This window comes from Physella acuta, unplaced genomic scaffold, assembly GCF_028476545.2.
Source record: "Physella acuta isolate Inbredline_101_S28 unplaced genomic scaffold, ASM2847654v3 ptg000296l, whole genome shotgun sequence".
Lineage (NCBI taxonomy): Eukaryota > Metazoa > Mollusca > Gastropoda > Physidae > Physella > Physella acuta.
The window spans coordinates 244,928-269,032 of NW_026731815.1; the positions used below are offsets into that span (position 1 = coordinate 244,928).

General features: G+C 32.7%; 1 protein-coding gene across 3 annotated transcripts; it reads left to right on the forward strand.

Moving 5' to 3' along the window:
• Nucleotides 1-352: 352 nt before the first annotated feature.
• On the forward strand, nucleotides 353-24,097 carry LOC131939810 (ARF GTPase-activating protein GIT2). Of its 3 annotated transcripts, none has more exons than XM_059298329.1 (23): nucleotides 353-430; nucleotides 3,355-3,508; nucleotides 4,133-4,266; nucleotides 4,865-4,977; nucleotides 5,446-5,545; nucleotides 5,878-5,964; nucleotides 6,329-6,459; nucleotides 9,007-9,101; nucleotides 9,652-9,697; nucleotides 9,929-9,980; nucleotides 10,413-10,485; nucleotides 10,673-10,770; nucleotides 11,634-11,757; nucleotides 12,211-12,362; nucleotides 13,335-13,391; nucleotides 14,670-14,798; nucleotides 15,427-15,651; nucleotides 16,171-16,242; nucleotides 16,508-16,608; nucleotides 17,634-17,763; nucleotides 18,231-18,307; nucleotides 19,791-19,854; nucleotides 20,391-24,097. In XM_059298329.1, the coding sequence occupies exons 2-23, from the start codon at nucleotides 3,448-3,450 to the stop codon at nucleotides 20,589-20,591; spliced, it is 2,322 nt and encodes a 773-aa protein (XP_059154312.1). In that variant the 5' UTR covers nucleotides 353-430; nucleotides 3,355-3,447; the 3' UTR covers nucleotides 20,592-24,097. The 3 variants fall into 3 exon arrangements, with proteins under 3 accessions (XP_059154312.1, XP_059154313.1, XP_059154314.1); XM_059298330.1 differs by having other exon boundaries at nucleotides 353-424; XM_059298331.1 differs by lacking the exon at nucleotides 13,335-13,391.
• Nucleotides 24,098-24,105: the final 8 nt, after the last annotated feature.

The window sequence follows — 24,105 nt, forward strand, 5'->3', positions numbered from 1 at the left end:
TGTTATTTACATAAGATGTGTGTAACTTGTCGCAGGGGTATTTAAAAAAGATGTGCACCGCAAGCGATATGTTCGTTATGTAGCCTACATTTTTTGTTGGTCCAAAACACTTTTTTTTTAAAAATCGAACTTCATTTATGTTGTCGTAAATATTTTGACTCGACTATTATAATGGTTGGATTACACGATCACTAAGTAAATGTTCTTATTACCTTAAGAATGATGAGAAAATATATTTTACTTTAATAATAATAATATCTACAGTTTGATTATACTAAACGTAAAGCTACGTTGATAGGCAATAACACAATGACATAGTGACTCATCTTTTACGACATTGAACTCTATATACAGTGCTGTCCAGGAAGAAATGAAAGAAAATGGATCTCCGGGGATAATAATATTTCTTTTCATCAAAACTTAAGTGCCTGTAACCATTTTTTAAAAATTAATCTTTATTTAAATTATACTTCGTAGAGGATGAAAATATCTGAGCATATTTTAAGATTGTTTAGAATACAAATAGATTTCTAGCTACACTAGATTTCTGATTCTAGATCTAGATCTAGATCTCGAATTCCTTGATTTACTTTTTATTTAGCAAGCTAGCCAAGCCAGTGCTAGCAGCCTAGTGCTAGACCTGCTATTCTTTCTGCATTCAAGTCTATTCCTATTCATTATTCAATCATGATAGTGAGTGTGGCAGAGATGAGTTAGGTTTTGTTAAATCTAGCATCTAGAGATTAGGGCCTAGATATTTTAAATAAATCTAAAATTTTGGCCTTAGGCCTAGCCTACTTGATTTATTTTTATTTCAATTTAAACATGACCACTGAAGAGACCTACTAGAGGAGCTTACACTTTTCGGACACACATAGCGAAAAAACGCAACGTAAAAATTCCATGCGGTCTCATTCAGTAACCGCTTAACATAGAAAACAAAAAAAAGTATCATATCTATCCGCAACCATTCTACTTTAATAATGTGTGTGTCATTTTGTATTCATACGCATAGAACTTAAGCTATTCTTGTTATAGTGACTGGGGGGTCTTAACGTGTGTTCGAACACATGTAATACAGTTTTACATGTGTTCGGACACCTTTACCCGTCATCGGACATAGCACTTTTTGTTCATTTAGAATAATTTAAAGTCAATTTAATGAATAAAAACATATATTATATGCATTTATATTGTGTTATTGATTGTTTGTGAGGTAATTTTAATAGTATAAAACCTTTTTCCCACACTCCCAAAGTTCATCCCATTCAGCCATTGCGGCTCGCGCAGTACGCTGCTAAGCCAGCCAGGTCACATGATTCCCCCTCCTCTTTTGCATTCCACTGCCTTCTTGACCTTATTTTGACCCTTTCCCTTCAATAACCAGCCCCTTTTATGCTCTAAATTCTTATTTAATAATATTTTTGTGTTGCTGTCCGATCCCATGTAAGGCCAAATAAGTTAGCGAACACCCCTTTTTTATTGTTCAAGCACGAAAAAACCCATTAACCTTGACATTTACGATGTTCCATACATATATAGAAGCTATTTATAGTGTAACCTTTTAGCTAAGCAGTGATTGGTTCAAGTTTTGCCCCTAAGTCCAACCCTAGGTCACTTCATCCGGCTGGTGTAAAAATAGAAATGTGCGTACCATGCAACGTTAAAAAATTTCTAAAAATAATTCTTGAGAAAGGAAACGGAAGTACTTGACACGGAAATGTTCATAAATGAACAGTTTACGTGCAGGCGCCGTGGTTTCGCGTGAGACATGCTAATTAAAGTTTCTATGAGCCAAAAACCGACGAAGTGTTCGGTCCTACGTAATTTTTGGTGTGTGTCCGAAAAGTGTAAACTCCTCTAGAAATCCATATCCAGCAAGCTAGCCAAGCCAGTGCTAGCAGCCTAGTGCTAGACCTGCTATTCTTTCTGCATTCAAGTCTATTCCTATTCATTATTCAATCATGATAGTGAGTGTGGCAGAGATGAGTTAGGTTTTGTTAAATCTAGCATCTAGAGATTAGGGCCTAGATATTTTAAATAAATCTAAAATTTTGGCCTTAGGCCTAGCCTACTTGATTTATTTTTATTTCAATTTAAACATGACCACTGAAGAGACCTACTAGAAATCCATATCCAGGCCTATAATCATGGCTTATATATTAGTATTACTCGCTAACCTGGAGGCGTGGCCGGTTGCTAACAACAATATTATGGCGTACAGACCGGATGCATGACTTCCGACGATTTTTCGTCTTAGTTCCAGTGGCCTTCTTAGAATTACTATTTAAAATGTTTACCACGAGCAAAATGGCAGGGTTTTCGCGTTATAAATACAAACCATAGGTGGCAGGGCTAGATCTGACAGAAAAGCATTTTGAAATTTGGTTTCGAGAATGGTGGCTGAATTCAAAAGTTGGTTTTCATTAAAATTAATAGAACTTTTAAAATATCAATGTTATAGGTGCAAAAATGAGCGAGAACGTAGATCGTTATTTGTTCTATCAGTCTATGAAAAAAGAAATCATATTATGAGCTGTACCGGCGTCCATATCACAACCAATTTATTTTTATTTTTTAAAAACCATGGGACCGCTATTTGGCTCATTGTTAGTAAATTTTAGTGAAGAACTCTGGTGCATAGCCAATTAAAAAGTCAAACCGATTCGTGGTTTGCCGTTGCTTCAGACGTAAGTTGAGTTGTCATGAAGAGGTGTGTCTTGTCATGGCAGTGAGTGACAATAAATATTAAATTAAAGTAATTTAGTTAAAAATGAACTAAAAACTTCAAAATTAGTGCCTAATGGGTTAAATATGGATGTCTTTTATTCAGTGGTCGTGTTTAAATTGAAAATTGTGTAAATTTTAGATTTAGTGAGAAAATCGACTATATATTAGTCCGTCTCGTTACCATAACCGGATGTCAGAAGTTTACCCTGAAACGTCATGCTCCGTTTTTTTGAAAAAACTGCTAATCTCGCAAAATCTCATCATTTTAATGCAAGATGCTAAGGAAATGAATACTATGCCTTAAAATGCCAGAAAAATTTCTGGTGGAGCACTCTCATGAAAAACTGAACTACAATGAAAATCAACAGACCACCAGGCAAAAGCACCAGACAGTTCCTAGATTAATGTATATTTGCAGAGAACATGTAAAATTGTGGACATTATTATTGTATTAAAGTATTAGAAATTTTATTAGTGTATTGATTTTTTTTCTTCACTGTACACAGGCCGACTGCACAGTAGTTTCATTGAATTATTTTAAATGACAGAAAAATTTTTATTAAAAATTTACTAAGAAAATCTACTGATTCTACTGATTAAATCTTTGCATTAATATTTCTATAGTGCTTAAGTGTTGGGCATACACAGAGTTTTATTTGGTGAAGTAACAAATTCTTCACCACGGATTCAAAGACCAAACGTGGCGACCAGAAGAAGATGACTATGTCCAGAGGAAGCATGCGGCCACCACCTGTTTGCGCTGACTGTACTGCTCCAGGTAGATTTTTTATTAAGTTCATTGAAAATTCACCCCTACGATTCTTTGTATTTCTATGATGAAAGAGTAAAATCTATTGTTATCATTTTTTAAATTCATATTCTTTCTCTGATTTGCATTTTTACCTCATAGAACATTCCTTTAAAAAATAGTGGAATTGTAGTTCCTTAAATTAACCTTTAAAAATAATTAACATACTTATATTAACTTACAAGATTTATTTTTAAAAAAGAGCATGAATATTTAGGAGAAGAGTTACATTATACAGCTAATTGAAAAATAAAGAAAGCTATTAAACTGTAGAATTTGTACATAAACTTATGGATGTGTCACTTAACTGGATTCCATTATTTTTTAAAATATGTTCATAACTTAAACTATGTTTCAGTCTGTTTTTTTTTTTTTTGAGTAAAGAAATGTTCATACAAAATTAATGGTTACATTTTTTCAGTTTAACTAGTCAATACTTTACAAAAATATAGCATTAGAAAAATCACTATTTTAAAAACAGTAATACTCATATTATCTAATAATTAAATGAGAATATAACAGTGCTAAGTCTTATAAGCCTTGTATTACATATTTGTATTTTTATGAAGGTGATTCTATTGTATTTTTTACCAGAGCCTACATGGGCATCAATCAACAGAGGTGTGCTGATCTGTGATGAATGTTGCAGTGTACACCGTAGTTTAGGTCGCCATATATCACAAGTCAAAAACCTGAAAAGGGGATCATGGTGTGCCAGTCAGCATACTGTAAGGGGCTATGTTTTAGTTACAGTTATCATTCAACTTAAGTATAACTTCTTTTTCTCTGTATTATATTATTTATAGAATATTATTTGTATTAGAGGAGTCACTCAAGTCCAACGTTGTGGACGAACTGGGTGGTGGTGTCCAGATCTGTGGACACTTCATACAGTTTTTTTTAATTTAGATTAACTAAACGTTTATCATTTAGCTTAGAATGTTTGCTGGAATAGGCTATGCTATTTGAAAAATATTTGCCTTTTTTGTCTTGTAAAAAGTTGTATTGAGAAGTAGATCTCTTGGCAATGAGGCATTTACTGATTATCTATACCCCTGAGCTCTGCAAGGTCTACCTGTATTTATCCCTAAAACATAAGGTTGAATTATGCAGTCTTGTGCTCTATTACTTGACCATGCAATACCACTACTAAAATTGTTCGTAAAACATTTATCGATTGGTAAAATACTAGCCACAACAAGAGCTAGTCATTATTTAATGTTGTGCTTACTAGAATTATTTGTGCTGTCTTTAAGTTCTACTATTACTGGTTTACTTTCTAGCTAGTAAAGTGTTGAACATGAATCCTGTGTACTCTTTTTTCAGATGGTTTACATTCTAGCTAGTAATGGTGCTAACAACATATGGGAACACACCATGCTGGACCCAGCACAGAACAAACACGGCAAAAGGAAACCTGCACCACGCGACCCACTTCAGTATGTGTTGTTAATATAATTATCTCTTGTGGAACCTCATTATATAGAATTTTTTTTTGTGTCAATCTTATTTTAAAATATTTTTTGTTCCTTTAAAGTTGGCAGGTCAAAACAATATCCTGTTTTTTTTTGTTTTTTTTTTATTGTTTTTTTTTTGCCAACATTGATGTTGGGGTTAGAATTAAAGCTGGGATTATGGCTATGAATCTAATCTAACAAAAAGAAATTGATTTATATTCTATGCCATGGTCTTTGAAGTAATAATGTTTCTAAAATAGTTAATACAGAAATGATGGCTAGTAATTAATTAAATAAGTTAATTGGTTACTATCATGTAATAAACTTAACTAATGTGCTGACTTTGGATGATTGTCTGAACAGAGTATTTTACTATAATGCTATCTATATTCTGACAGACGGACAGACTTCAATGTTATAGAATACAATATAATTTTTGTTTTATTTCAGCCCGAACAAATCAGATTTTATCAGAGCCAAATATCAGTTCCTCTCATTTGTAAACAAACATAAAGACAGTGATGCTAGTTCATTAGATGATGTTAGCAAGGTTTGTAGTAGCATTATTTTCACATTAAGTTTGGCGGGGGGGGGGGGGTGAGGAGGTAATTATTTTATATACAATAAAATTTAGTTTTTGGCTGTAAGTAAAAAGCTCATTACATGGTGTTAGCAAAGTTTGTGGTTATATTGTTTACATTTTGATAGGAAAAAAAAATTAGAATTTATTGTTTTGTGTTCATTATCTATTAAAATGATACTTCATTTAGAGTTAGGTGAGGTTGTTAGAGTTAGGTGGGGGGGGGGGGGGGGTTGGGGTCAGCAACCGACACCAGTGATTTATTGAGTCTAAGTTGATTGTTTTCTAACTTTCTTCCGCAGGAGCTCCACTCAAGTGTTCGAACAAACAATGTTGAAACATGTTTGCGGCTCTTGTCCAAGGGAGCAGATCCTAACTATTTTTATAAAGTAAGTCCAGTAACTCGTCTGTTTTATATAATAAAATTATTGACTTTTCTTTTGTGTTGAAGAAAAAGACGAGTTGTTTTTTTTGGTTAAGTTGCTTGGTTCATGTATCCATGAGAGTCATATTTGCCCTATAGGACCAAGCTTGTTAACCCAACTCATTGACTTTTGGGCTAGTAATAACTTGATCATTCCATCCTGTATGGAATGAAGGACCTTCCATTTTTATTTCCAACTGCTTCTATTGCCCCATTTGTTGGGAAACCACAAGATTCTTTATTGTACACAAGCCTCTGCAACCAAACTCGAGACCCATGGATTAGTAGTCATGTGCTCTACAACTAGTACCTCATGTTTTACTCAACAGGAAAAAGGCAACAGTCCTATTCATGTGGCAGCTCAAGCTAACCAGGCATCCCAGGTGGAACTGCTGTGTGTGTATGGCGCTGACCCTGGTGCTAAAGATGCAAATGGCCGCACTCCATACGATTATGCCAAGTAGGTTCACAAATTTTAACAAAAATTAGAATATAAATTCAGAATTAATAGATGAACAAATATTTTTAAAAATGTATTGCTGCATTTCAATCAAATTGAAAACGTTTTAGTCCTATCTAGTCTTAATATTGATCAAACTAATTGATGACCAGTATTTCTAATATTGAGTTCAGCTAGTTGGTCTTCATTATATCCCTTGATCAGTTGTAGAAAGGTGTTTTTGCATATTAGCTTTATCTAATCTCTAGTTATATGTTCACTGAATATTGTATCCTACATTTTTTAAAATTAAGCCTTCAAATATATTTATTATATACCCTAAGGTTTTTCGTCATTAAAGTTAAATTATCAGAGTTTCCTAATTTTCATGCGTCAGACATATTTATCATGAGCATGGTTTGAGTAAATTACATTGACATTTTTTGTACAGTTGCTATTTATACATTTATAACACACTGTTGCTATTTATACATTTATAATATACAGTGGCTATTAACCCCTTAACGCCGACAGTCGCGTTTTCGCGACATACCGATTTAGCGCATAGCATTTGCGCATATGTACATTTATCTTACTGCTGCCGGTCTTTGTGTATTGGGTACATCCAGACGGTTGTATCGGTATCAGGGGTCACTTTGTCAAGTCGAAATTTATGACGTCACACTCTCTTGACTCACGCGCATCGTAATTTTTTTGACTCCGTGAATTCAGCCTACTTACATTGATTATTATTACTAAATAGGTGATCCATTTTTGCTACAAAAAATACTAATAGCTTTATTATTCATTCTTTTATGTATATAAACAATATAAATCACATATGAGAATTATTTTGGAAGTTATCTGCTAATTACGGTTTGTCGCGTTTTCGCGACATCCGGCAATAAGACATCAAATGGAACTTGGGTGCCAAGCAGGTATAACGAAATACGATGCATCGCCAAGCTGTCATTCAGTCAAGTATGATTATAAATAAGTAAAGGCTTTACAATATAGTCTTCGCCTATATATAAAAGTGGACTTTAGAACATTACGGTCCATGTGGTAGGTGAAGTAGAGTTCACCTATTTCATTGACATTGGCATATGGAGAGAGAGCGATGCTTGAATAATGTGATCATGTTGCTGGGTACAATATAACAAATTTAGCTTTGAAATAGTATTGTAAAATATTAGGAGAACATAAAAAACATAATAGACAACAGGAAGTGAGGTGGTGGACCACTATCCTGGATACCACCAAATAAAGGTCTTGACAGTGACCTTGACAATAATAACACTGAGCATAGACCTACACCTCGTAATAAATGCAATAAGGTTGAGTGCTGACACACATACCCTTTGCAGTGCTATTGAATACCCACATTAGTGGCATTATACTGGTATTTAGTACCGACAGCAGTGTTATTGAGTACCCACGTCTTCAGCACTGAGTACCAACATCAGTGACACTGAGCAACCACAGTTTGAGCACTATGCACTCACAGCAGTGCTACTGAGTACCCACTGCTAAGGCTGAGTACCCACATCAACATTATCGATTACCACCAGCTCCAGTGCTGAGTACCCACAGCAGTTACACCAAGAACCGACTGCAGTAACACTGAGTACCCACAGCTTCAAGAGTGAGTACCCACAGCTTCAGAACTCAGTACACGTGGCTTCAACACTCAGTACCACTGTTTCAGCACTGAGTACCCATACCAGTGGCAATATGTAGCTACAGCACTGTCATTGGTAATCAATATCAGAATCAGTCGAGAACAATAGCCGTAGCACGAATCGGAAACATATGGTACCATCAACAATAGCAGTGAGTACCCACACCGGTGGCACTGAGTACCCACATTAGTGACACTAGGTACCCACAGCAGCTACATTGAGCATGGAAGAATATACAATGGCTGAACACTGTCATTTAGGACAGTATTTGTTCACGTGCTTTTGTGTGTATAGCAAATATAGGTCAAAGGAGAAATATGCGTCTTTATTAGTTGACCTTGAATAAGAGTTCACGAAAATTACGTAATCGGGGACAACTAAGGCTCTACACATTGAAGGAAGTCCTTTCAAATGTAGTGTGTTACTTTAGTGTAGTAGAATTACGACAGCAAGACATCAAAATACCTATTCATAAGAGTTAGTCAGTGTGCAGGTGCAGCAGAGTTATGTAACTCTATGCCTGAGCTAATAAAGTATAGTTTTCATGAGTTTTGCAAGTGATTCTACATCTCCTTGCATGTCCGTATGTTCAGTTTGTGATATTTTATTGTTTGTGCATGGATATTTAGAGAAACATGTGACAGTAAAAATAGTAAAATGACCCGGACTAAAAAAATATTAAATTACTGTTTGGTCCGTAAGTGCCTGATGTCGCGTTTTCGCGACATACCGTAATTATCATCAAAAATAAGTCCTAATTCAAAAACAACTATATACCTAAAATTCAGTGTCAGTATGATGAGAGAAAATCAACACAAATAATTTTTTACGCGCTTGGAACATAATTCAGGCATTAAGGGGTTAAGACACAATGTTTACTTAACAGAAGTGAAGGTTACACAGATTTAGCTGACAGATTGGTTGAGCTGCAATATGAACTAACAGACAGACTTACATATTACATATGTGGAAGAAAACCAGGTCTGAAATTTGTATTATTCTTTCTAAATTGCCTTTTGAACTTTTAAATTAGTGCCTATAAAATGCATCTAGATTAGACTAGCTTATTAGTGCTATAATATTTCGTTATCAGAAAACAATAAGATTTTTCTAGTCCAGAAACTTAATGTTGATTGCCCTTTGAACTTTTAAATTAGTGCCTATAAAATACATCTAGATTAGAATAGCTCTTTAGTTGTATAATATTTTGCTATCAGAAAACAATAAGATTTTTCTAGTTCTGAAACTTAATGCAGTCTCTTTTAATTAAGAATGTTATCCTCTGTGTTCAATGGATGAAGTTTAAAATTTTAAGTTTTTTTTTTTTGCTCATTCCAGCAAGGCTAGATAATTAATTTATATAAAGTTAATTGCATTTATTGAAGCTAAGAAAACTTTTTAATTGGTTTTTTTTTTTTTTAGCTTAAAGCTTATAAATTAAAACATCTATGGTTTCTCTCATTTTTAAACTATGATAATTTTCTTCCACCCCTTCTGATTTATCTGTAATTTGAATGTATTATTTGTACAGATCATCGACTTGGTGTTCATTTCAAGATCCCAGAATTGGGAGACAAGTAAGTTCCCATGAAAATAATATAATTTTGATGAAATCAATAGCCAGTCATACTGTATAGTTCATAGCAATAACCAAAGTTATCTCAGACATCCAGAAAAATATTAGTTTTATGAGCAGCATGAAGTAGAAAATATATTAATTTTAATTTTACAATTACCTTAATTCTTAGATATTTAATGGATTACCTATAATATTTAATAATTAATCTTTAATTTTTTTTAAAAACCAGTAATGCAGATCTGTCTGAACTAGCTAAACAAGCCAAGAAAAAACTACAAGCTGTAAGTTCTTTTTGTGTTCTAAATGATTATGGTGCTAGTTGATTTTTTAATTTTTGAAAATTAATTTAGTATAAATAAATCTATAGTTAGCATGCCAAAAGTAACTTACTAAGTTATGACTTTTTTTTAAATTACTAATTTACAGCACACAATTTTTATTTTCATAATTTTCTTTTGATATTTAGATATTTTTAATTGTCAATTATTTTTCAAGCTGAGAATAGAAATAAAATAAAAATAAATAGAAATAAAATCAGTAAAAGGAAAGCCTCAAACTTAAAATCATCTCATCATCTTTTCCTTTTGTGCTCAAGACACAAAAAGCTCCCTCCACTTTAGTCAGTCACCTGCAATTTTCCTAGCAGTCCCACATGACAAACACAATATTTATATAAGGAACAATTTTTTTGAGTACCTAATTTTTTCAATCAGCTTCCCAACCATTTGTTTGAAGAGTTAGCCATGGATGTCTATGATGAAGTAGACAGAAGGGAAAATGATTCAAGTAAGACCAGTCCTAATATGTTTATTTATAGTTTGATTTTAAACATTTGTTTTTTATTATTGTGAATGTACAATTTTTATTGTAAAAGTGAACTCTGAGCCTTTTGTTTATTAAAAAGTTTTCTTTACATTGTGATGTAAGGTTTTAAATTTTTGAACATGAGCTCTTAAAACTTTGTTTCCTACAGTTTGGCTATCAACACATGACCACACATCAGTATTGAGTGAAAGACTCACAGTCCCACATCTCCCAGTTAATCCAGAACTCTCCACCACCCGCAATCAGGTAATCTCCTTGTTTATCTAGATCCCCATATGCAGTCAGGTAATCTCCCAGTTAATCTAGAGCTCTTCACCATATGGAGTCAGGTAATCTCCTTGTTAATCTAGAGCCATATGTAGTCAGGTAATCTCCCAGTTAATCTAGAGCCCTATATGAGGTCAGTTAATCTCCTAGTTAATCCAGAACTCTTCACCATATGGAGTCAGGTAATCTCCTTGTTAATCTAGAGCCATATGTAGTCAGGTAATCTCCCAGTTAATCTAGAACCCCATATGAGGTCAGTTAATCTCCTAGTTAATCCAGAACTCTTCACCATATGGGGTCAGGTAATCTCCTTGTTAATCTAGAGCCCCATATGTAGTCAGGTAATCTCCTAGTTGTCTAGAGCCCCGTATGCAGTCAGGTAATCTCCCAGTTAATCCAGAGCTCTCTACCATATGCAGTCAGATAATCTCCCAGTCAATCCTGAACTCTCCACCACACTGAGTCATGTAACTTTTTCTTTTGCACACAGTAAACCCATTTATCTTTGTGAACATGTTGTTTAATTCTATATAAATATTGGGCTTATCAATAGTTTCTACCTGCAAGAGAAAATTTCACCTAGAAAAGTATTAGTAAAACTAGCAGCAAGACACTTAGACCTAAATTTTCTCACTTAGGCCACAATAGCTATACATGATGTATTGGGATAATATCTTAATCGCTTCTTGTGTAGTAAAAAAATAGTTTTATTTTTTTAAAAGCTCTTATTGAATAGGCCTTATTATTAATTTTCACAAATCCATTTATTAATTGTTTTTTGTTGAAAGCTACATTTTTTGTTGAAAGCTACCATGTCGATTTACACTTAATCTTTACTGCAGGGTCGGCAGAAGTTGGCTCGGTTTAATGCCAGGGAATTTGCAACTCTGGTTGTTGATATTTTATACGATGCCAGGCGGAGACAGACTGGGATGACATCACCAATTCCAACCTTGCGAGATCCAGGTATTCTCTTCTTGACTGCCATAAAAAAAAGATTAATATTAACATGATTAAAAATGTAATGGTTTGAGGTGTACTAAACACCTGACTTTACAGTTCGCTTATACGACTGTAGCTGAGTATAGGATTTGTGTGGTAGACTTCAGCTATGGCAATAAGACATGAAACATGGACAATGGGTGTTTTCAACTGAAGCCATCTGTGTTAAAACATCCATCAGTAGCTAGAGCTTAAGAAAACAGATCTAATATGTTAATTTTGGCTAGCAAAGAATGAAAAGTTTAATAACTAGGATACCAGCTTTAAAAAAATCTGGGTGATATATAACTCCTTATTATACTCAGTTAAGTATGTGTTTTACATAAACTTTGTCTTAAGTTTGACTAACATGCCTGATTTGTGTAAACTGATCTTTCTGATTTGTGTAAACTGATCTTTCTGATTTGTATCAAACAGATAAAATGTGCCGCAACTCTCAGCGAATGAGTGCAATTAGTGACGATGAGCCCCTGTATGATAGTGTGGCCTCTGACGAGGACTACAGCAGCATTGACACCCAAAGTATTCAGAGTGTGAGGCAGGAGATGAGGCCAGACATCACAGCTGAGGTAACGTACAAGTTGTTTTTTTCACTGTGATATGTGTACAAAACATACAAGTCATATATTTTACTTCTTCTCGTCTTTAATATAATTCACGTTTTCTGACTTCTAAAATATATTCACTCAAATTATTTGTATTATTTATCATTGTCTTTATTGCATTATTTATGTACTTCTTTTTAATAGACAGAATAGAAAGATGTCAGGTTTTTTAAATTGGTTTTTATTTTATTAAAATAAGGATGAAGTATAACAACACAAAAACATGTTAAAAAAATGAATATTTTAGCTAAACCAGCCTTAGATCAGAGCAAGGATTTTATTCAATCATGTTCTATTAATTCCGTCAAATTTTGTATTTAATTTTTTACACCTTTGCTTTACTTGTCTCAGATTTTCAATCAAATAATAACTATCAAACAAACATCCTTTACATATAATTATGCACAACTGAAATGACTCTAAAAGTAAATCTTTTATTTTTATTTTCGCCAGCTTTGTTTTTCAATTCACAACCAGGGTTCTTTAAGTTAATATATAGCGAAAACCATTTCTCCTAACATCTGACAATTAAAACAAACATCCCAGTTAATTAGAAAAAATTCTTCCCAAAGGATCCCAGTTAATTTAAAGAAAACTTCTTCCTATAACTTTCCAGTTAATTGTTAATTTTTTTTTAATTTCTTCGAAAACATTCCAGTTAATTTTTTTTTTAAATTCTTGCCAGTTAAAAGAAAATTTCTTCCTATAACTTCCCAGTTCATTGTTAATTTAAAAAAAAAAAATTTTCCAAAACATTCCAGTTAAACAAAACAAAAATCATCCTAAAACATCCTATTTAATTTAAACAAAATATCTTCCCAAAGCAATCCTTTCAGTTAGATATTTATTTTACTACCAGTTGCTTTAAATGTTTCTCTTCCTTTTCAAATTTGTTGGGCCCCACTTAAATAGTGCTCACCCATTTATCCAAAGCAGGGCCTTCTGAAAGGGAAGCGCTCTAACTCACCCACCTCAATGATATCCTTCACAGAGGTGAGCTGTTGCCTGAGAGTGAAGGATTCTCCCAGTGGTTTTTTTTTGTTTTTGTTTTTTTGTGCCAAGTATTGGTGGCTACTAACTTACAAACATGGGTTTTTTTCAATTAAAATCTTGATTATTATTTACAAAGAAGTGGACAAAATAACATAGTTTTCAGGTTGTTACCTTTTTACATAAAATTAAAGTTACTATTTAGAAGTATTTTTAGAAAATTAAAAGCAAAATGTAAAAAGGGATAAAAATAGGTTGTACCTAAATAAGTGTTCTAGTTCTTAATCTTAACTGCCTTAAATACTTATATTTAGTTTAATAAGTACCAAAAAACTGTTGATTATCTAACAAAAATGAGTACACTAATTGTGTTGAATTAATCGCCATTAATTTATTCATAGATTTAGCTTTAAGCTTAAAAGCATCAAAAATAAAAAATTTTTAGTTGTACTACTAAAATGTGGCCAGAAAAATGTGTTTCTGTCAAGGTTAAAAAAGTATTCGTGTAGGATAAAAAAAAAACTTGGCTGGTAACCAGGTTCCCAATTAATGCTCTATTGAATGTGATATAGACATAACATTTTTTCAGTGAGTGCTTCAGTTTGATGTCATTGGTTTGAGTGTACATTTTGTGATCTGCCATTTTCTTTTAAATATCTGTGTATGCTACAATATTTTGGAACTGTACTAAAATTTCAGTTTTTAATAGGAGTTTTTTGTTTACACCTGATGTCTAAGTAATTTAGCAACTTTATCAATAATAGCATGGTTCAGTAATGTAGATTCAATGAAAGAAAATGTAATTGAATATTCTTATGATGAGATATTACAATTTATTTTTAAACATTATGAAAGTGATAAGTGAATTTCTAGTGTTAATAAAGCTCCTCTAATAGGAGTTTCTTTAGTATCCTTAATGATTTTATGAGCATGAATTAACTTTTTATTCTGTTTTGTTTTGTTGTTTTCATGAAAATTAATTTACGTAATTTGCTAAGTATTTAGCCTGACTTATACAGTGTTACTGTTAGTATGGTATAGCACTTTGCATGGTCAATATCTGCAAGCAAAAATGGCTAGAAAATCCAAGTCATTTAGGTACTGATACTAATAAGACAGAGACACAACTCTGATTTCTCCCCTGTAAACTTTTTTTTTCCCTTTTTAAGTTACCTTGAGTGTAATCCATGTTAATTAACTTGCCCATAGCTTTTGGTCTTAGTTCAAAAGCCAAATTAAAACTTGCAGTGTGATAAACTTTTAATTCTGTCTCTGAAACAGAGCATGTCTGAGCAACAAACAGAAGCGCCCGTGTCCTCAGAAGAATTCCTGGAGGTCAGGAAGGCGCTGGCTGCCTCGGAGGCCACAATAAAACATCTGGAGCAGGTCAAGAAAGATTTAGAGAAAAAGGCAAGTCTATTTTTTTTTTTTGCCAAATATTATTTTACATTTTCAGTTTTCCTTTCTTGCAGTAGAGTGCAGGTGGAGTAGAGTTCACTTAATGCGCTATGACAAATGCAGAGTTTAACCCCAGATGGAGAAAAAATTATAACTTTCTTTTCTTTTCTAGCAGTATCAAAATTAGGACAGTGACTTACTTCACATCTTCCTTTGTATATTCTTACTCTCTGAAGAGTATATTTACAAGAACAATGCATAAACCTGCTTCACCATCTTTTTCCATTCTGACTTGTCAGCTGTAGGTCTGTCTCCACAGCATCTATCCAACTGAGCCTATGTATGCCTTTAATTATAAATAAGTCAAGTACCTTTTCCAACCTTACAGTCCATTTGGCAGGTGAAGTAGAGTTCACCTGTTTCAGTGACCTCATCACATCAATGAATTGGTAGTGTAGTTAACACTGTGCCCAGCCGCCTGTACTTTCCGTAACGAGCGTGTGATCTGAACTTCAGACTTGCATGTTAGCAGTCAAACTCTCTACCATTCATCCGCACCTTCCCTTAATCATATTAATGTTATTTTGTACTTTACAAATGTTATTAAATATTTAATAAACAATGTTTACAACTCTCCCAGGTGGACACACTGATGAGAGAGAATGCAAATCTGCGTGTCAGGAGCCAGGATTTCTCTCACGTGGTCAATGGCATAGACACAGGTGACCAGCCGGACATGAACCACTGTAACAACAACAATGGGGACACGTTTGATGTGGACGAGGCCAGGAGGTCTACGCGGTCAAGTGGCGGTGTTGTCAGGCCCACGTCCATGATAGAGATGAGGGACCAGAGTAGGCATGGGGTAAGTGGTGTGTCTGGTGGACAGTACCATCTAGTCAACGGGATTCAAATTAAAATATATATTTACTTTATTAAAAATTTTAATTTAGCATCCTTTTTTAGGTCAACAGCAATGTAGTAATATTTATAAGCATTTGAATTAAAGTAAGTAAGTAAAGTTCCCTTTTCAAACCTGATGGTCTATAGGGCAAATGAAGTAGAGTTCACTTGTTTCTGTGACCTTGGCATATGAAGAGGTAGCGTGGTAAGCGCTATGCCTAGCCGCCTTTACTTTCCCTAACGTGAGTTATGTACCCATCAGAGTTGGGTGGACTCAGGGACGGTCTACTGACTTGAACCTGGATTCAAACTCGAGACTCACGGGTCAGCAGTCCAGCTCTCTACCGCTTGACCACTCCGTCCCCGAATTTATAAGAAGTGTAGTAATAATTGTAAGCATTTAAATTTATAAGTAGTTTTGTAATAATTATAAGCATTTGAATTTATAGTCAAATTAACTAATTTGTGTTTTTTTTTCTAGAACATGGGAAGTAATTCTCACTTAATGTCATCCACTTCAGTAACAAATATAGCCATGGCTGGGTCTGGACAGGTGAGGGTTTATCTTTTATTATTTACACAATGCTTAATCCAAAGTTATGGCATTACCATGTCATATAATAAAAATTTTTTAAATATAAATAATTGATGAGAGCACTTTAAAAATCAACAATTTTGATCAAGTAATTATATCTGAATTTGAATTTTTTTAATAAATATTTTATCTATTTGCATGTTTGTTTATAGTTGTTTCTCTAATTAACTCAACCAGTGACAATAAGCCTGTTTTCAAGATTGTTTTTAAATTGATTTCACAGAGTAAAGGTTTGACTGTTGCTGGAAGTTTCACAGTGGACGATCATGCAGAGACGAGTGAAGGTCACTACGATGTACCTAGGTCCCATCTATCCACTGACAGGTTCGGCTTGGTGTTCTAAAGATTGTTTTAATTGTTGCTGTGGAGTTTAACTAGCAGCACATTGTGACAAAGTTCTTAAGATTGTTTTAATTGTTGCTGTGGAGTTTAACTAGCAGCACATTGTGACAAAGTTCTTAAGATTGTTTTAATTGTTGCTGTGGAGTTTAACTAGCAGCACATTGTGACAAAGTTCTTAAGATTGTTTTAATTGTTGCTGTGGAGTTTAACTAGCAGCACATTGTGACAAAGTTCTTAAGATTGTTTTAATTGTTGCTGTGGAGTTTAACTAGCATTACACTGTGACAAAATTTGGTAGTGCTTCTGTGGCCTACTGTCAGTGTTTATAATAGGACAATGTTGTTTAAACAGTCGAGCGTTTATCTTGAGTTCAGGTCCCTGGCTAAAGTTGCAGCACATCCCATTTAACTAGTACTGACAACACTATCGTTTTATATGCATAGGTCACAAACAGGTGAACTCTACTTCACTTTGCTCTATTGGCTGCCAGGTCTGAACGGGAACTTTATATTATTTATGGTTACACTTATGATACTGTGCAATATTTGTTGTTTAAATAGAGGTTCAGGTTTATTGGCAGCTGATTATTTTAAAGTATTAGGATGAATCCATACATTTTTTAAGATCATATATTAGTCTTTAGATGTGTATTAAAAAAATGAATGGCTGCTTTGAAGCTTTTAAATAATAACTTATAAAATTATTTTTTTGATTTTAGCATTTTAAACACATTTAAATCTTGTTAATTTTTCAGAAAAAGCTCTTACATAACCTGTCATGTGTAATGTTTGCCTATTCCAGTGATGCTTTTACAGTTTTGTTAATATTATCGGTCATTTATAATGTTTGAAGTATTCCATTCTTTAGTTAACATAAACTGTTATATGCTTCTTCTTCTTCGTTAAGATTTATCTGCCAGTGGGTTTGAACTCGAGACTTAGTTCGAATTTATCAACCATGAACTTTTTGCCGACTCGACTGTTATATGCAATGTTTACCTATTCCAGTGGTGCTAGTGATGGGCAGGTACAGGATGTGTTATCCTCAATCCGAGAATCTTCAGAGAGTGAAGGTCAAGGTTCTAACTCATCCCTGGCTGCTGTGGGGGATGACCCAAACATGCCCACACAAGAAGAGGTACCTGCTGCAATTTTGTTGTGTTTACTTCCTTCATTTGCTGGGGTTATTTGTTATATATATATATATATATATATATATATATATATATATATATATATATATATATATATATATATATATATATATATATATATATAAAAACAAATCCCATTATAAATCACATTTCTGATATGTTATTCACAAAATTTTAGTTCATGGATCCTAAAATATAAACAATTTTACCATGAAAATTATTTTTTAAGTTATCAGGATTAAGGTAATTGTGACTTCATGTAATGTTTTACTTAATGCTTTTATCAGTAGCATTTTTGTTATCTTAAGGAGAAATAGCTTTAAATTTTTTGTTCTTCAATCTTGTTCCGGCTTATTCTAGTTCATACATCCCATGAATCATTTACTTTTTTCCTGGTTAAAACATTGCTGTAAAAAAAAGTGTCACACACTGAGACCCTTCTGTCTGACAGGTGGTGAGGAAAACAGATAAAGTGACGAAGAAGATCCAAGAGCTGCTGGTCTCTGCTCAAGAGGGCCAACACAGAAGGTACACACAATTTATCTGGCCTGTTTTATTGTTAGCTTTAGTCTAGCTGTTCTTGTACAGTCTGCTGTTTATTATTTTACGTTTTTTTATAGGGGGAAAAAACATAAAAAATAGTAACTGCTTGAAATGTCTACCTTGTAACTATCAAACTAGTTACCAGGCAAAGTTGTTATTAAATATTTATTAAATACTATTCAACTTTAATATTATAAGTATTACTACAAATCGTAAGAAATATTTAGTAGGGTGCGGGGTTGTGTCTTAAAATTAAAACAGTTTAATGTTTGCATGAAGATGTGCAGTGTCAGCTTGATAGGCTTACATTGGCACTTGTGTTTATCTATTGTCTGTGTGTTGCCATTGATGTTTAGTTATCGACAATTTTTTGTGATCACTTAAATTTTTTAAGAAAAAGAAATAATAAATGTTGCCCAATTGTTCTTTGTTAAGTTTTAATTATTAAAATTTACATTTAGTGCTGAAATCTTTAGTATATACAGATAGACAGTGTTGTCTTGTAGATGATCAGTTACAGCTGAATGATGGTTTCTATGACTTGGTATAATCTTTACCCAGATGTTTTTCTCTAGTATATTATATTAGTTATCATAGAGATAAAACAACAGCCACAGTTATTTAAATTATATTTTTTTGTCTCTTGCCTATTCAAATTTTTTCTTTTCTCTACATTAATTTAATGATAATTTATATTGTTTAAGAATTCTCTTTTTTTTATGTGAGATATCAACACTAATAAAACCCTGCTTTGAAAGTTGCAGTATTTGATGATATAATCTGTAAAATTGTAAAAACAAATGGTTAAAGAAAGATAATTCATTTAAGTTGAAAACCTACCTGTGAAACATAACCTAAAAAACGAAGTGATGTTTAGTTCTGTTACTTTGTGAAGGCTAGCTACTGCTATAGATGTTTACATCATTGCAAGAACGCTGGTCAGCCATTTGTATGCCCACTCTGAAATCCCTTGTGATTTTGTGGCTTGTAAAAATAATTGATTCAGTTGTTGTTTTTTTTTCATTATTATGTACAAGAAATCTCCCAAACAATCTATCGGAATAATTGACAAATACATTAATTATTTCTTTTCCACAGTTTATTGTATTCGAACTAAAATATAGCTAATATTAGTTAAGCAGAAGTAATTATTAAAATGGCCTTTTTTTTTTAAAATTAAAAATGTTGCGACCTTCTAAAAAAAAAATTGTGTTACCTACTCTTAAACTGTTAATACATAATTCAATCTAAGTTAAGTTTGTGCCTTTAATTTAATCATGTGTGATCAGTGTTTGATTCCTTGTCTGATAGTGTGATGTGCTTCTGGTTTTAGTTGTTGTCAAATTTTCAGTACAGTATTAGAATATAATTATTCGTTGTTTTATTATTTTTATTTTTTTTGTGCAGCCATGTCATCTCACTGTTTTGCTTATGTTTTCTTTCCGTGGCTTTTTCCAACTCTTTTCAGTTTTGAGTCGTGCTCGGAGAGGATTTACTCTGCCGTCTCGGAAATGGCCTCCCTGTTCCCAGCCGTAAGCATGTGCCTCCGTGGCTTGTATAACAGCTTCTTGTCTCATTATCATCTCATTGTTGTCTCTAATTCACCATTGTCTTCATAATAATCTTATCCTAGCCCAGATTTTAAATTGATACATTTTTAAAAGATTTTCCACATAATGATATTTGACTATTTTTTAAATTGTTTTATAAAGAATTAAATATTATCTAGAGATAAAACCAAAAGATTTTTAATTTGTAGATTTGTTTGTAGAATTTGTGGCATTATCATCCATCATACACACGCCGCATCTGATGTTGCAACTGATTTTTTTATATTTTAAAACCTTTATTAATAGTTGAATATTTATAGAGAAATTTTTCTTTCAGTGTATTTGTTTTCAATTAGTGTTTTTATTACCAGTAGATTAGAGTTCAAGTAGTTTTATTATAGTAACATGGCTTTTTTTACATTTTCTGCCTGTTATTTTTTTTATGTATATTTTTTCAAAAGGCAACAATATGTAGATAAAATTTGTATTTATATAAAAACTGGTGTGTTGCTCCACAGGAGACAGGATCCCAAAGACTTCAGGAAGCCAGACAAGTGCTAGTCCAGAGTGCCAGGCGACTCTGGGATGAGTGCATGAACTGGCCACCATCACCAGAGCAGGACCCGAACCCGGACTTCCGTCTCAAGACCCAGCAAGTCATACAATACGCTTACGACATCGCCAAGGCAGCCAAGAGACTTGTGACTTTGTTTCAGTGAGGGAGGTGTACATAGACGGACCTAAAGCTTGTAGTGTTTCAGTGATCAGGAGAGAAAAAGATGGATTACGTTTTACGTTGAATGTTAATAAGGATTGAACTTGGGGAAAATATTGTACATGAAAGAGACTGAGAATGCTATTTAATCTAATAATACTTTGCTGCTCACATCAGCATCTCATCTAAACCTTTGGATTTAGTAAAAGATGAAAAAGGAAGCAGTTACAGTGTTGGAAATTTGTATTGGATATCTGCCTGAAAATACGAAGAAATTTAGTCTAGTTTTTCTTTTTGGTACCACCTTTGTAAGGATTGAACTTGTGGTTTTAGTTCAATATCTCCATACATTCTTCTGTGCTTATATTAAGTTGGTCTGCTAATATAGGCGCTGGGCATTGAGTCTCCATTTGGTTCACAGTCATCAGTTAATTATTTATATTTGAACATCTTAGAAGTTTTCTAAAACTAACCCTAGCCCCACCCCGTCCACTCTCACCCTAATTACCCTGTCATACAATCAAAGTGAGAAAAATATTTCCTTGTAACTATGCTTCAAGTTCGTCTTGATTATTCACAAAGCCCTGTGAAAATTTCGATTAAAAAAAAGTCATCTAAGCCACAAAGAAATTCTTGTGTGAGCTAGGCTTACATAGTTTTCTTACAAGATTAAAATACCTATATCATTCAGTAGGTCCCTCTTATACTTCTTTAAGTGTTGTTCCAAATTTGCTCCTTTTAATATCAAATCATGTATTACTTAGGAAAAATATATTTAAAACTTACAAGAATGGCGATAAGACACAATGATTGGGGTGGATAATTTATCACAAGCATATTACAATCTCCCTAGCCTTGTCATATTTTAGCACTATTTTACTTGACACTATTTCACATAGGGTAGCTTTAGTTCCTGTTAAGTTGTAGATTAAAATTGCATCAAAGTTCAGTCATTTTTTTTTCAAGCATAAATATAGAGATACTCCTTTAGCTGCTTATCTGAGTATGCTCTGGAATAATAGGCCTACTATTCCACAAAATGTGTTAAGAAATTAATTTTAGATACTAGAAGAAAAAATGGGACTTAAGTGCTTCTTATCAGGTAGTAAACAAAAGATGGGACTAAAAAGGCCCTGTGTTAAAGAAATCCATCTTCTGTGCCATGAAGATATTTCTGAAAGATTTTGTAGAATGTTTGGAGTGGATTGTCAGTGAGCAGAACTCAGCACTAACACTGTTTGATTTCTAAAAGCTTTATTTCATAGTTTTATTGTATTGGGAGTTCAGTGCAACATACGTCTTGGTGATTGTTAAAATATAAATGTGTACTATATGTGTTTATGTGAAAAAAAATGTTTTCATAATGCACTATACAAATTTAAATTAACGAATTCATGATTTAATATGAATTTTTTTCTATGAAGTTTATTAAATATTTTTGGCTTGTTACCAAGTTAATGAGCAGCTCTTTAGATTAAGCTTAAGCTTGTTACAAAGTTAATGAGCAGTTCTTTAGATTAAGCTTAAGCTTTTGTATATTTTTGTCAAGATAGGCAACATGAGCACAAGACATGCTGGATTTGCTTTGTGCCTTTTTAGCACCACATAACACTGTTTAGCACCACATTTTTCTCATCCATCAGTGTTATTCACAGCCATTGTTTCAGATATGTAAAGAATGCTTAAAAGTTGTCCATATTTTTAAAAAGAAAGTAGATGAAATATTTTCTTTCATTAAATCTTTGTTTATTTAATAAACAAAATTTAACTTAATTTCTAGATGGACGCGTTATATTGAAAAATTTACTGTACCTTCTTTTGAAAGGTACTAGATAAGTTGAACATAAAATAAATGAGTAAATTTTAAAAATTGTTTTTAGATGATTATTGCTCTGACTTAGTAAAATATTCTTAAAAATAGAGCCAGCGACTGTGTTGTGAAAATAATTAACAAAAATTGTCCATAATTGAGGAGTCCCTCAACTTTTACCATTTCTAAATGTAACTTCTTATAGTCATGTACATATATCCCCCATCTCATTGTAAAAAAAAACTGAATTTTTCAGCATGCCAAACTGTCTTCACACTTTAAATTTCCTATGTCACCCATGTAATCATTTTCTTGGTGTTTTGTTGCATGTTGTTGTATTATAATTACCACATTTACCATTACATTTATCACAAGGCTCATCTTTATAATTTGTGATTACATTTTCATTGGACGGCAATGATGAACCTGATATACATTTTTTTTAAATTCTCATACCAGCATATCTTTTTGTTATTTCCACCATATCTTCCTGTTATATCCTACCACATATAACAGGCCAACTGGTTTACAAGCTTCCCTCCTGTTTTTAACTATCCTAATTTTAAAGCATATTATTTTACTTTGTTAAATTAATTTACATAGTCTACTGTAATTAAATGTATTTAAAATTGTAAATTTTGTAGCTTATTTACTTTATCTTTCAACTACTTCTCCATATTCTGGAGAAAAAGAATTAATTATAGGTAATATATAATTTTAAAAAAAACATACTGAGTGTTAACTCATTATATACTGAAATATTTTTTGTCATTCATGATAAAAAATAATAGATTGCTAATTAAGATATACAATAGTTTCAAGTAGGATGAGTTTCATTACTTTTTATTGTAAAAATTTTTAAAAACATTTTGGATGACTTATTTGGGGTGAGTGCCCAGGCGTGATTGATTGCATCAGCTCTTGTATAGTACCTCATCTTAAAATAACTTTGATGTAAGCATGCACTTCTGTGTTACTCGCATGATTGTTTTGCATGATTGTTTTGCATGATTGTCTATTATACTTCTGTTAATTCATACAAAATTTGCATGTGATTTAATTATCATGTTCTTTTGGGAAAAAAATATCAATAAAATAGAAACATCTAGTCTAAATAAAAGATGGAAATATACTGTACTTAAACAAATCTTTGTGCTTTTGTTTTTTTTTGTTTTTAAATTTAACTTGGTAATAACAATTGAAAAAATTCTTATACAAAATGTAGGCCTATAGGAATTTACTGATAATGAAGTACATCAAATTTCATTTGAAGTTTCAGCATGCATTACTTTTAACACAAACAACAGACAGAGAAATTAAGACAATATTTTAATACTGTTAAGACATATTAGTAGCATGCGAAATAGTTTGTGCAGCAAATAAATTTCTAATAAATTTTATAATCCTTTATGGGGCTTGTTTTGTTACTGTCCCTTTAATAGGTTAAACAACAAAGTGTAAAACCTCTTTGTTATAAAATTATTTTCAAATTATAAACTAGCAATAATTGTAACAAGTTCTTTTGAGTAGTCAGTTCTTATTGTGACTTTCCCGTAAAGGTAGGTTGTAACCTATGACCAAAATCAAATTAAATCTTTGACTAATTTGAACTACCTTTAAGAAGTTAAAATCTCCTCACATATGAATAAGTAAATGAAAATGTATTTACAAAAGTAAATAAATAATATATACTATTTACATCACAGGT

Bases quoted from the DNA above. Each gene is read 5' to 3' on its own strand.
- LOC131939810 (XM_059298329.1), top strand. From the start codon at position 3,448: ATGACTATGTCCAGAGGAAGCATGCGGCCACCACCTGTTTGCGCTGAC. The intron at 5,546-5,877 runs GTTTGTAGTAGC...TTTCTTCCGCAG, and splicing joins CATTAGATGATGTTAGCAAG to GAGCTCCACTCAAGTGTTCG. The intron at 11,758-12,210 runs GTATTCTCTTCT...TGTATCAAACAG, and splicing joins TCCAACCTTGCGAGATCCAG to ATAAAATGTGCCGCAACTCT.